Genomic DNA, 13,115 nt, shown 5'->3' with positions numbered 1-13,115 from the left:
AAAAAATCAAAGGCACAGATATAGAATGGGAGGGACTTGGCTTGACAGAAGCACATGTGAAAGGGATTTAGGTGTTCTGGTTGATCACAAGCTAAACATGAGCCTGCAGTGCGATGTGACTGCGAAGAAAGCTAATGCAATCTTAGGATGCATTAACAGAAGCACTGTGTCCAGTTCATGGGAGGTGGTAGTTCCACTCTATTCTGCTATGGCCAGGCCTCACCTGGAGTACTGTGTCCAGTTTTGGGCACCACATTTTAGGAAGGATGTTGACAAGCTCGAGCATGTCCAGAAGAGGGCAACCAGGATGGTGAGAGGGTTGGAATCCAAGTCTTATGAGGAAAGGCTGAAAGAGTTGGGTATGTTTAGCCTGGGAAACAGAAGGCTTAGAGGGGACATGATTGCAGTCTTCAAGTATTTGAAGGGCTGTCATGTAGAAGATGGAGCGGATCTATTCTCTCTTGCTCCGGATTACAAGACTAGATCTAATGGGTGGAAATTACAAGGGAGTTGTTACCGGCTAAATATCAGGAGAAACTTCCTAACTGTAAGAGTGGTTGAGCAGTGGAACAGACTGCCTTGGGAGGTGGTGGATACTCCTTCGCTGGACGTTTTCAAGCGGAAGCTGGACGACCATCTTTTGGGTATGTTGTAGGGCTATCTTTCAGCTATGCTCCTGCAAAGTGCAGGGGGTTGGACTAGATTACTTGCAAAATCCCTTCCAACTCTAACATTCTATGATTCTATGATTAGGTGTAAGCTGAATTCTGTTTCTATGAAGTCTGGGCTACAAGAGTTTCTCTTAAGATATTTTTGGTTTTAGTTTTTACGACACACCTCATATAATTGTATGCCACCATCAGCAATTCTGGAAGCCTTTTCAGGTTGGGAAGACAATAAAAATGTTCTAAAATAATTTCTCTCATTTTGGCTTTATACATTTTCTTTATGTCTCAAGAATTCTGCATATTAAAATCATGACAGAATATGATCCACTAGAAAGCAGTATGTATTTAAAGAGTAAATTTCAAGCCCACATAGCATGCCTTTGGAACCTCCCTGGCTTTCTGTACCTGTAATTGCTAAGATATAGATGAGCTACACTTTTGGCAAAAAAGTGGGATAAGGAAGGCAAGGAATTAGATATTTTCTGTAAATGGGGTTGGACTAGATGACTTTGGAGGTCCCTTCCAACTCTGTGATTCTATGAAATAAAACTGCAGAGTTCCTGCTTTGCATTTGATCAGCAAATATCTGATGATCTTAGGCAGCTTGATACCCAAAAGGGTACAGCTCAGTTCTTAAGTAGGAAACTGGGTTACTTCTTCAGATGATATTAAAAAATTGAGGAAGAGACCTTGCAGATTCTAAACATGAAAAGTCACACCAGACGATAAGCAGACAGGGACATATTTGTGTTTGCAGCAGCAGAATTAAAATGCAGAAGTAACAGCAGCTTCATCCCACTTCTCTTACAAAATATGTGGAGAATGTGGCCTTTTGAGGTTCCTCCTCCCCTGAATGAAATATTCTGAAATTTGCTGACCAAGACCACAAGTTGGAACTGAACACTGGAGTAAAAAATGGTCTTTAAAAAAGTAAGATGGCCCTAAATGAAAATGACAGGCCATCACAATCAGCTACTACATCGTGACAGTTTTGTTTTTTTTAAAAAAAACTTATTAGGATTTATTATGCTCAGACTGTGTGTTCTGGAAAAAAACTTATTTCCAAAGGAGAGGTTTTACTATTTCTTTGGAAGCATACTGATTAAAACCCAGTAAGTCATTTTCCTGATAAAGGTCAAAGTCATCTGCTAATGACTGTCCTACTTTTATGACAGTGGTCTGACAGCTATTGATTGTCTCCCTCAGCTGAGTGAAGCACATTAACAAAACAATCCAAATCAGGACTATTTAGCCTTTTCAGTTAATGTAAACTTTTCAATAATTAATGCTCCGCATCACCTCTAAAAAATCATTTGGATAGAGCCCTAAACACTCTTATTTGAGAGAAAGCAACACTAGGATCAAAGGGTATGTGTTTTCTTTTTCTTTTTTTTTGAAACCCCCAAAGGGGTATTTTTATTATTTTTTAAATAAGACTACAATAACTACAAAGAAAAATATGGGAAGGGGACTACATCTATGAACAAAGGAAAGATACCCACACTAACTAAAAACCTAAGATTGGGAGATCACATCCGTGTTAAACTAAATAGTAGTATTTAAAGTGTTAGTGAAACAATATACTTGTAGAGTTCTTGTTTTTCGCAGCTTCTATATTAGTATGTTAGTTATTATGGGAGAACTTTCTGAGCATCTTCTTCCCCAGCTGCCGTCTCAGGAATTCCTTCGCTTTAAAAGTGGAGTCAATCTTCTCTCTTTTATCGTTGATTTTAAAGATGACACCTTCGGGGATTGCCCACCGGTACTGAATTCCATTAGTTTGAAGAAAAGGGATTAGATCCTTATAGCTTTTCCTCTTTTGACAAATTTCAAATGGAATGTCATTTAAAGTCTTAATGATTGTAATTTCCCAATTTCATTGGAGTTGCTGAAGTTCCCCTTAATATGGCATCTCTGGTCTGTCTTCTTGCAAATCTGACCACAATCTCTCCAGGCAGGCTCCATGTCTTTTACTATTTCATCCGCTGATAAGCCTGTTTCTGGAGCAATAATCCAACCCAGAGTATTATCCAAATCTTCTTTTTCAGTTTCAGGAACTCCCTGGAACCTGAGAATCATGTTGGCCTTTTCCATTTGCAGCTGTAACAAACGATTCTCTTGGAGGTTTTGTTTTGTTTCAACTTCACCCATTCTTTTCTTCATCTTCTTGTTTGCGGTGTCCATCTCCACTTTTTTCTCAGTTGCATGCTCCACTTTCTTCTCCGTTTCTTCCAGCTGGCACTGCTGTAGAGCGAAATTTTGATCTAATGAGGCCAGCTGCTGGTTAATACCATCGAGTTGCTCCATCACTGGCTTGAGCATATCCACTAAGATTTTCATGATGTCCGCTCCCTCTTCTGGTCTCGGGCTCTGACTGCCCGGTTTCGGTTTAAACTTTCCTCAGGAAGCCGCCATTTTTCAACTTTGTTTACAGTTTCAAACCGCTCCCCAAAGGCTCGAAAGACTCGTCACTTTGCTATCGGCACTCATCTCTCAAAATACACGCACTGTTTGTTTCCTCCCGCTTCCCCTTCGATACGTCTATCTGTCCTCTTTGCGCTCCGCTTTTCCCACAGGGGGTTACTTCATTTATCAAGTAATCCGCTCACTCAGAACTCACATTCATTGTCGGTCATATCTCTGACCTTGTTCACATCAGTCGTTATTCCGCTCAATCTCCTGCGCTTGTCCCGGTCGAATTAGCTTGTGCCCGAAGGCCACACAACGGCAGGGCCATCAGGGCTGAGGGAAGCCTCGATTCTCCGGCATCAAGCCGTCGAAGAGGCTAACCCTCAAGAGCCCTCTGGCCTGGAGCCCTTCACAAAGGCTCTGTGGGGATGCCACTTGAGGTGGCACCCCTCCATGCCGCTGGTGTGCTAATCGCCTCCCCGAGACCCGGGGAGAGCAACTGCCATCGCCAATCCACAAACCAGAAGTCCCGGGTATGTGTTTTCAAGTGAGCATGCTTTGGTTTCCGGCATTACCCCTTGGGCCTTAAGCATCTGTGATAACTGGAGCTTCATGTTCTTCACTGTTGTTCTGTTGTTCTTTTATAGGGATCAAAACACAACTATTTGCACCATTTGAACGGTTAGAAAGTTTAAACTGACACACTAATTCATATGATAATCAGCTCACAGACTAAGTACAACAATCTGTTTTATGGAACTCTGGGGCAGCAAAAATGTCATCAAATGGTGTTCAGCTTGGAGTACAATAAAACTACCTGCAGATTTATTCTGGAAATTTATGTTATGAAAACACATCTAGCCTCTAGATCCACTTATCAAGGACATCTAGCATCCATACAAAAAGCCAAAGACATTGAGGGAAAACATTTTATTTTAATTATACTGATGAGCCCATTGAACCAAACTGGGAAATGAGCCACGCATCTATGTTCTGCCTGAACTGCTAAATTAAAGGTAATTGTGTAACTGAAAATTAATTCTGGTTGTTTTTCCTGAGCCACATGTTCAGATCCTTAAGATTAAAGGGTTTTTATTAAAAAAGTATCCAGCAGCACCTTAAAAATCAACAAGATTTCTGGAGTATAAGCTTTTGTGGGGCAAAGCTCCCTTTATCAAGTATCTGATGAAGGGAGCTTTGACTCCTGAAAGCTTACACCCCGGAAATCTAGTTGATGCCACTGGACTTGCTCTTCTACTGCAAACCAACATGGCCACCATCCCGAATCTATTAAAAGGGTGCACGTGTGCTCACAGACACATGCAACATGATTGTAAGCCAATGTTGCAAATATAAACCCTTCTTGTTTGTATGTTGTATGGATGTACTGGCCAGTGAGTTGATCACCAGGGGAAAACTGAGTTAAGCTGTAGTGTGAGACCTAATAAGCAAGTATGTTTATTCACATCCTTTGTCTTCAACTGCAGTACTGCCAGAGCCACTGCACTCCCTCCCTATACTTACTTAAGGCTAGATGCTAACTTAAAGCCACCAGAGCACTCAGCCTGAATGTAGAACAAAAGGAAGCAGCAGCTAGGATAATTTATAAAAGGTGGGATGCAGCAAAAATTAGTTCCCTTGTGGCCTGAAACTCACTCAATAAAGTCAAATATTGAAATGCATTTCTGAAAATGGAGCAAAAGCTTTTTGTCAATAACGTCCCTCTGAAGATTGTATCAAGAGCATACATCTTGGAAACTATTTCATTCAGCACTGGAGAGGTACAGCTGTTATTCATCTGTATATGAAATGCCCACGATCATGGAGCTGGCAAATCAATGACAGCAGGAAAAGCTATGAACATCTTATTTACCACCAATGCTCCCTCTAAGCTGTGGAGTCCTGTGTGCAAAAATTCTACTTTGTGAGCTACTGGCATTAAAGTGAGTGAACAATTTGACTGTGGCATAAATTAGTTTGCTCTGGAGCCATCCTTCCTGAGCTAAGACAAAAATGTGTGAGCTGGAGGCTAAAAAACTGTGAGCTAGCTCACACTAACTCAGCTTAGAGGGAACACTGTTTACCACCTTTTCATAGTGTAACATTTCATTATTAAACATATGCTTCAAGGAGCTCCTTATACATATGGACTTTGGGCCTTTACCACTGTGGCTGAAGCAACTGCACCTTTGGGGAGGAGGAGGTTTAACATCTAGTCTGATATGGGGAACACGAAAGCTTACATTGTGCTATTCTGGATGATTCAAATAAAAAAGGCACTTCACTATTGGTTTTGGAATTTTTCTATAGCTAACTACATTCTTGGTCTCCAAGGTGTTCCAAGGTGTGTATCTGTATCCAAATTCCCCCCTTTCCAGCAGTATTGCCTCATCCCAGATTGTTCTGGAGAGCCACCTTTTTGAAGGGGGAAATGAGGCTCAAAGGTTATAGCAGGAAGAGCACGAATGTGAGAAAAATGTATTTGCTAACATGAATCATAAGGGAACGTTTGCCAGGGAGGCGTGACTGGCTACAATGACCTGTCAAACAAACACTATGTGGGCAACCCAGGTGTGCTGCTGTGTAACAGATCCCCCACATAACTGGCACCTTGACTGGATCTTCTCAGCACCAGGCAATAACTTTTTGTTTTACTGCAGCTAGTTTTTCATTGACTAGTAGATGAATTTTAGATGAATTTTTTTCACCCTTCTGCCTTTCTGTGTTTGGGCATGCTAATATTGTTTTTACTTGGTTTGCTGTTTATGTTTTTAACTAGGAATAAGGCCTGTTGTGGAAATAAATTTAACGAGATCTAGAAAGAGGCTTTGGGCGGGTGCCCCGGCCTTGGGCACTCATTGTCAATCTGCTGTGGTGACTTCAGCAGGGTATAATGACACTGAGTCCACCATTTTCTCCAGAGGAACTGAACTCAGCTACCTGAAGAACAGTTGTAATTTTGAGTGATCTCCAGCTCTCACCTGGAGTTTGGCAACAATGGTTCCCTATGAGGGAATGGCTGGTTTGGAGGGTGGAGTCTAGGCATTCTACCTGTCTGAGGTCCCACCCCTCCTCAAGCCCCACCCTCTCCAGGCTCCACCCCTCAAATCTCCAGGAATTTCCCAATCTGGAGTTGGCAACCCTATCTCCTTCCCAGCCAACCATCAACCTATCTTTATCTGCCCCTCGGACTTCAGATTTCCCCTCCCTTCTGGAGAGCAGTTGTAATTCTGAGTGATCTCCAGCCCCCACCTGGAGATGGGCAACAATGGTTCCCCAAGAGGGAATGGCTGGTTTGGAGGGTGGAGTCTATGGCATTCTACCTGTCAGAGGTTCCCCACCCCTCCTGAAACTTCACCCTCTCCAGGCTCCATCCCTCAAATATCCAGGAATTTCCTACATGGAGTTGGCAACCCTATCTCCTTCCCAGCCAATCATCAACCTATCTTTATTTCTCCTTCACTCTTCATCAACCTATCTTTATTTCTCCTTCACTCTTCATCAACCTATCTTTATTTCTCCTTCACTCTTCAGCTTTCCATCTCACACCCACCCACCTACAGCCTCCACTGTACTCTGAAGCCCTGACTGCCACATCACATTGGCTGTCATGGGGGGGGGGGCTCAGCAGGATATAAGGTCACAGAGTCCACCATTTTCTCCAGGGGAACTGATCTCTGCCATCTCCTCCACTTGCACCTGGCTGGATGACCTTGGGCAAGCCATAATTCTGGCACAGCTGTTCTTGAAAAAGAGCAGTTTCTGGCAAGAGTTCTCTCAGCCCCACCGACCTCACAGGGTGTCTGTTGTGGGGAGGGGAAGGGGAAGGAGTTTGTAACCTGCTCTGAGACACCTTTGGGTAGTGAAGGGCGGGGTATAAATCCAAATAAATCCAAATAAATTGCCCAAATAAAAGAATTTATCTGACTATTTACACAGTTATGGGGCGTGCACACTCACTGCAGGAGTGTATGAACCAATTGTATGAAGCAACACAGCATAAACCCACAGGGGTCAAACGCCATCCTCTTACCCTACACACCGGCCTCTGGCTCTCTGCTCTAGTCTCTCTCTCTCTGGCCCAAGAGAGCAGGGAAACTTCCATTCATTCCCCAGTGCAGCCGACTGTGGAGTGGCTGAATTTCTGCTGCCTCCCAGGGTTCCCACTATGGCCTGAACAGCCTGGTCAGCACAGGCAGCAGGAGCCTTTCCTAGCCTCCTGTAGGACGAAGACTGCCTCCTCCCTGAATGGGCTGGAGTCTATATTGATGCTGCCCTGCCCCTTGGGACAGTCCCTCTCTTCCCGCTCTTTTTGGCCTTTGGGCAGCTGGGAAGTGTAGTCCAGCAGATGAGGCGGCCCCATTCAACCCAGTGAGTGATACTACTACAGGCCCCTCTCTGGAACTACAGCTCAATTAAACCTTATGGCGGAACATTTTAAACAATCACAGGTAACTGCCATTTCATTACACTTACCAACAGCCACTGAGGGAAATGTTACTCCCACACAGGAGGAAAGCAAAAGAAGCGTCTTTGTCAAGAGAGAAAGCCAGGCAGAGTGGCTGAAGGGGGAGTGGGCGAGGAAAAGGAGCAGACCCAGCACCCGGCCAATGGCACGCAAGTACTCTTGAGTGGCGACTGGTGGGACAATGGCTGAGGGAGAGCATTTTACAGCCAATGGGAGCACATGGAATGTTGCCACTTTAAAACAGCATTATTATATAGAGAGATTACTGCTGCTGACATTTTGGAAATGCTTTTAGCTTTTTAATGGATTTCCCTGGAGTTTGGAGTTTTAAAGTAGACTGTAGCATTTTTAAATGTAGGTTTTAATTTATTATATTGTTATGAACTTCCTCGGGCATTTGTGGTTGAAGGGCAGTATATAAATATTCCAAAAACAAAAACATGGACTTGTCTTCATACCCCTCCCCACTGTTTCAGAACATATTTGAACTAGGCTTGTTTGTTCATTCTCATTTACTCTCTGTTTTAAGGGTAATATTTCTAGATTTTTAAAGCATACTGTACACCCTTCAAGCTCTTCAATTATTTCCTTTTACCTGAGCCTTTGGGGGGGGGGATATAAATCAATCAATCAATCAATAAATAAAAGAATAATGTTCACTGTACAAACTGCCACTTTCCCTTCCTTTTCTATTATTAAAATCAGTCACTGACTGATTGGGAGGAGGAAGGCACAAAACATCAAAACTGCTCCCACCCTAGGTATATAGGCCCTGTTGGTGAAAAGATATGGGTACTTCCCTCTCTCCACCCCACACACTTCCAGCTGGCAGGGTGAAATGAAGGTGGAAAACCTGCAGAGAAGAGAGAGTTAGAGATGCCTGTCCCCAGACTCCCATTGAAGACTGAAGCCTTAGCAGCTGCTTTAAATAAAAATAGAAAATGTCGGGGGGGAAATTACATGTGATTAACGCTATGTGTAGTTTGAGCCTGAACATCTTTAGGAAGCACTGCAAGAGATTTTCTATTTATAGATGGGATGTACTAACGAAAAATAACCAGTGCAGAGAAAATCCAATTGCATCAAAACACGCTGGGGGAAAAAACCCTTAATAGTGAAATTCTTAAATAAGCATATGTTCTTCCCAACTTCAGCTCTCCCAGGAGAGACCGCTAAAGGATTTTTCGATGTCCTATCAGCGAATCTTAGCTTTCTTGATAGGGATATGCCCATTACCAAACAAATTGAACCAAGATGAAAATACGTACTTTATTCTCCATTTAGAACGATGTGGCCAGCTTTTGACAAATGTTAAAAAAAGAGCCTGCCCAAAAGCTTGTACTAATTTTGTTCTTTATGGGCTTAGATCCAACAATCCCACTGCATAAGCAGAAAGCACTCTTATTCATGTAAGTGGAGGAGGGAAACAGTCAGCCCTCTCATGCCCTCTGTAAAATAGCTCCAAAGCTTTCTGGGGCGAGGTGGTCATGCCCACAAATACATACTTATCTAGATGTTACATTTGTATCCTTCCCCCTTTCTCCAAGTAGCTCAGGGCAGTATGTAATGCCCCCTCGTCTCCATTTTATCGTCACAACCAACCTGTGATGTACACTAGGCTGAGAGAGCGTGACTGGCCCAAGGTCATCCACCCAGCAACCTTCATAGTTCAGCAGCATCTCTCCAGGCCCAAGAGCAGGTCCCTAATCCCTACTCTGTTCCGGCTCTTCAGTGACAGCATCTTGCATTCACGCAGCAGGGTCTTCAGATTCCTTAGCTCCCCATCTCCTCCCTGCATGCTGTTTTGAACCCAGAAACTGAGTACCTTATTAAGACTTGTGATTAAAAACTTTGAGCAAACCTACAAGGGTTACAGAATGCTCCCCCCAAAAAAGAAACCCAGTGGGTGACGTGGAAAGTTTGTGGAAAGAACTTTCTCTCTGCAGCAAATGTACCCTGTAAAGATTATCAATTGCAGCTATAAAGCATCATTATTGTTCTTTCAGTTTAGCCCTCTGGTTCAGTTGAACACACATTTTTCTTTATGTGAAAGTTTACAAGACTGACTCACAGCAGGTTTACTGTTGTGGGTAAGTGCACAACTGGGAAATATTACATGGTGGAGAAAGAAGCAGCAGCAAATACGGAGGAAGGAAAGATTAATAAATAAACAAATGAAAAGTGTAACACAACTGTGGAGATGGAGCATTTCTTGATGTTCTTCTTCATCTAGGAAATATCAGCATATGTTACCTTACCTAGGTTTAAGAAACCACCCAAGGGTCCCATAATAAATTCCTCTAGTGTAAAGAATGTAACATTTCAGACTACAGACATTTACATTTCTTGCCTTCAGTCATAAAACTGCGCTATTGTCAAGATTTCCAAAAATTATTTTCAATAAAGTTTAACTTAGGTTACACCAAGGCCCACCTATAACACTGACTCACCCCGTTTTTCTTCTCAAAAACAGGCTTTTAAAATTTGCAAAATTTCTGTTTCATAAGACATAAATACAGCATGCTAGATCAGACCACTGGTTTCACATAGCAGCCAACCTGTTACCATGGAGGACCAAACAAATAGGGCTTAGAGGTTGAGGTTTGCCCTTGATGCTGCCTTCTACCACTGGTATTCAGAAATCTGCTGCCTTTGCATATGGAGGTTCCCTTTAGTCACCATGGCTAGTAGCTATTGGTGGACTTCTCCACCATAAATTTGTGTAATTTTGTGTGGGCCAAATAACTTTAAAAAACTTTATTTCACCTCATTTTAAAGCCATCTATGGCTAGGCTCCTGGCCATCACTACATACACTGCCAGCAAATTCCACCATCTACTCATTCATTGAGTAAAGTAGTATTTCCTTTGATTTGTTCTGAAACTATTTCCAAGAAATAGTTGGGTGCTCCTAAACTCTACTATTATGGGAGAAGAAGAAAAATCTCTCTACTTTCTCTGTCTCATTCATAACTTTGTAAACCTCTAGCAAATCCCCCCCTTAGCTGTCTCTTTTCTAAACTGAAAAGTTCTAGACTCTTCAACCTTTCCTCATAGGAAAGGTGCTCCAACCCCTTAATCATCTTGGTTGCTCTCTTTTGTACTTTCTCCAGCTCTGCAATATCCTTTTTGAGAACTAGTGACCAGAACTGCACACAAAATTCCAAATGAGGATTTAAGTGACCTGGGAGGAATGGGCAGTGCAGTAGCTGCAGATTTACTCAGTGCATTAAAAAGATACAGGCACCAACTGAGAACATAGCAACCTTAACCATCTAACTAGGTGGCACATCCTCCTCTTCAAGTTACATAAATTTGCAATCAAAGGATCCAAATCTCAGCTTCCATCCACACGTTTTTTCCCTGCTTACAATCAGCAGGACTGCAAGTTATCAAATAGATGTTTATCAATGTAGGAAACCTTACCTGAAAGTCCTGATCATCAATTCCAAATCTCTCACGCAGATTGCGAAATACCATAGGACAGTACTCCTTGAATTTGAAATGGCTTGGCATGTTTTCCCTGAAACAGAGGTTTGATAAAGTGAAATAAAGAGACCTGGGATTACTATAACTTTTATGCAGCAGCATGCCAATAATTCACCCAATCGTAGTGATAGGTAAATATTCGTATACAGAACACAACTGAACCAAAATTCATTAAGCAGAATTTTAACAAACTTTTGCTTTGCAACTCAGATTACATATCATGTACAAATAGTCTCCTAGATGTCAAACCCTGAATTGTTCTTTAAAGAAGAGAAGAGGAAGAAGAGATTGGATTTATACCCCACCCTTAACTCGGAGTCTCACTTATAAACTCCTTTCCCTTCCCCTCCCCACAACAGACACTCTGTGAGATAGGTGGGGATGGTGGAGCTCTTTCCAGAATTGTCCTTTGACTGAACTATGGCTTGCCCAAGGTCATCCAGCAACTGCAAATGGAGGAGTGGGGAATCAAACCTGGTTCTCCCAGATTAGAGTTCACGCACTTAACCACTACACCAAACTGACCCTATACAGCTTAGGAACAAAGGTATCAGAAGGACCGTATTTTCCCATACGTTCCTGCCCAAGAATTAAGATCACAGGGAAAGGCCCTCCTGACTGTACCATCAATAAAAGAAGTTCATTTGGACTTCCGGTTTTGGTGACTCGCAGGCGGGTGTGCTCCATCACAGCTCTGATGTGAGCGCCCCGCAAACGTGCCGATGGGGGGGGGTCCGAGTTGATCTTGGACCCCCAGGCCCCTTGTAGGGGGGGGTCACAGCCTGGGGCATGAGAGGTGCCTCTCTCAAGGCAGAAGCCAAAGGATTGAGGCACCTTTTTGTCCCGATAGACCCCCACGGCACGGAGCCATCATCGCACCAAGAGGTGCACATCGGACAGAGCGTATAAGGATCCCAAGAAATTATCCTCTCTACATGTCAAGCGAACGCAAGTACAAACTTGAGTGAAGCCATGATCCAGCAAACAATCGATAAAATGTTATTAGTAAAGCCGCCCCAAACAAGCGGAAGGGGCAAGGGAAGGCCCGATCCCGAAATGACTGAGTTTAAAGCGGGAGGCTGAAAGGACGGCTCGAAGGAAGCAGAATACGATGAAGTGTGCGACGGACCAGCAAGAAAGCGATAAAATCCAGACTTATGGAGAACTTTTAAACTTTCCTCTTATGTAAACAATGACACAACGAGCAGGAAAAATGGCGTCGAAAGCGATACTTATAATACAAACTGCTAGCACAGCATTGCTGGCTACCAGACCAGAAGTAACCACAGACTTTCCCAAACTGACTGCTGTAGCTTTACGCCCTCTACTGGACCAGATGACCAACCTTAACGTCAAGCTGGATACGTTACAAAAGGAACTTAAAGAAATTTCAGCGAGAAATAAATAAAGCGGATGTTCCTGAAGCAACAACAGAAAATGGAAGATGGACCTGAGAAAGCCACAGAAGAAGAAGAAGAGGAGAAAGATGAGGAAGACTGTGATACCATCTCGAAGAATCTGGCAAAACTCTTTGATCCTGAAGCAGAATTAGGGGCTGTTGCCCCTAAACCATTTAAAAACCAATTTGGACTTTGATAAGAGGAAAGGAACTTGCAAAACAGATTAATAGCCTGATGTTTATTTTTAATGCATAACTTTAATTCTATGATATTTATATCTTAGCTAAAGAGATTGTGATTGCTTGCTTGACACTTTTGCATTAGTAATCTTCATGTTTTACTATTAAGATAATAGAGATGTATCAACAAAGACAGGTTGCTTACCTGTAACTGGTGATCTTCGAGTGGTCATCTGTGCATTCACACCCTTGGGATAGACTGCGCCTGCGCTGACCCTGCTCGGTATCAGTAGCTAGCAAAAGGGATTTTCGCGCCTCTCCCAGGTCACGCGCCGGCCCCACTGCGCATGACCAAGGAGGGGCACGCAGATCCCGCCAGTTCCTTCTGACCGCCGCCCAACAGCCTTCAAAAAACAAGATGAAGGGCCGAGAGCAGAGGGGAAGGAGGGCGGGTGGTGTGAATGCACAGATGACCACTCGAAGATCACCAGTTACAGGTAAGC

The 13,115-nt window shown here is 43.1% G+C and overlaps 1 protein-coding gene across 1 annotated transcript in view; it reads right to left on the bottom strand.

The window, feature by feature from the left end:
- PIP4K2A (phosphatidylinositol-5-phosphate 4-kinase, type II, alpha) overlaps window positions 1–13,115 on the bottom strand; it is a 75,142-nt gene that overhangs the window by 49,968 nt on the left and 12,059 nt on the right. The window contains exon 4 of the mRNA XM_015406958.1: window positions 10,971–11,067. Within this exon, the coding sequence (XP_015262444.1) occupies window positions 10,971–11,067 (97 nt within the window). The remainder of the gene's footprint in view (window positions 1–10,970; window positions 11,068–13,115) is intronic.

This window comes from Gekko japonicus, unplaced genomic scaffold (assembly GCF_001447785.1).
Source record: "Gekko japonicus isolate JY-2015 unplaced genomic scaffold, Gekko_japonicus_V1.1 scaffold1483, whole genome shotgun sequence".
Taxonomy (NCBI): Eukaryota; Metazoa; Chordata; class Lepidosauria; order Squamata; family Gekkonidae; genus Gekko; species Gekko japonicus.
Note: the sequence above shows the minus strand (reverse complement) of the source record. Positions and strands in the feature narration are given on the sequence as shown.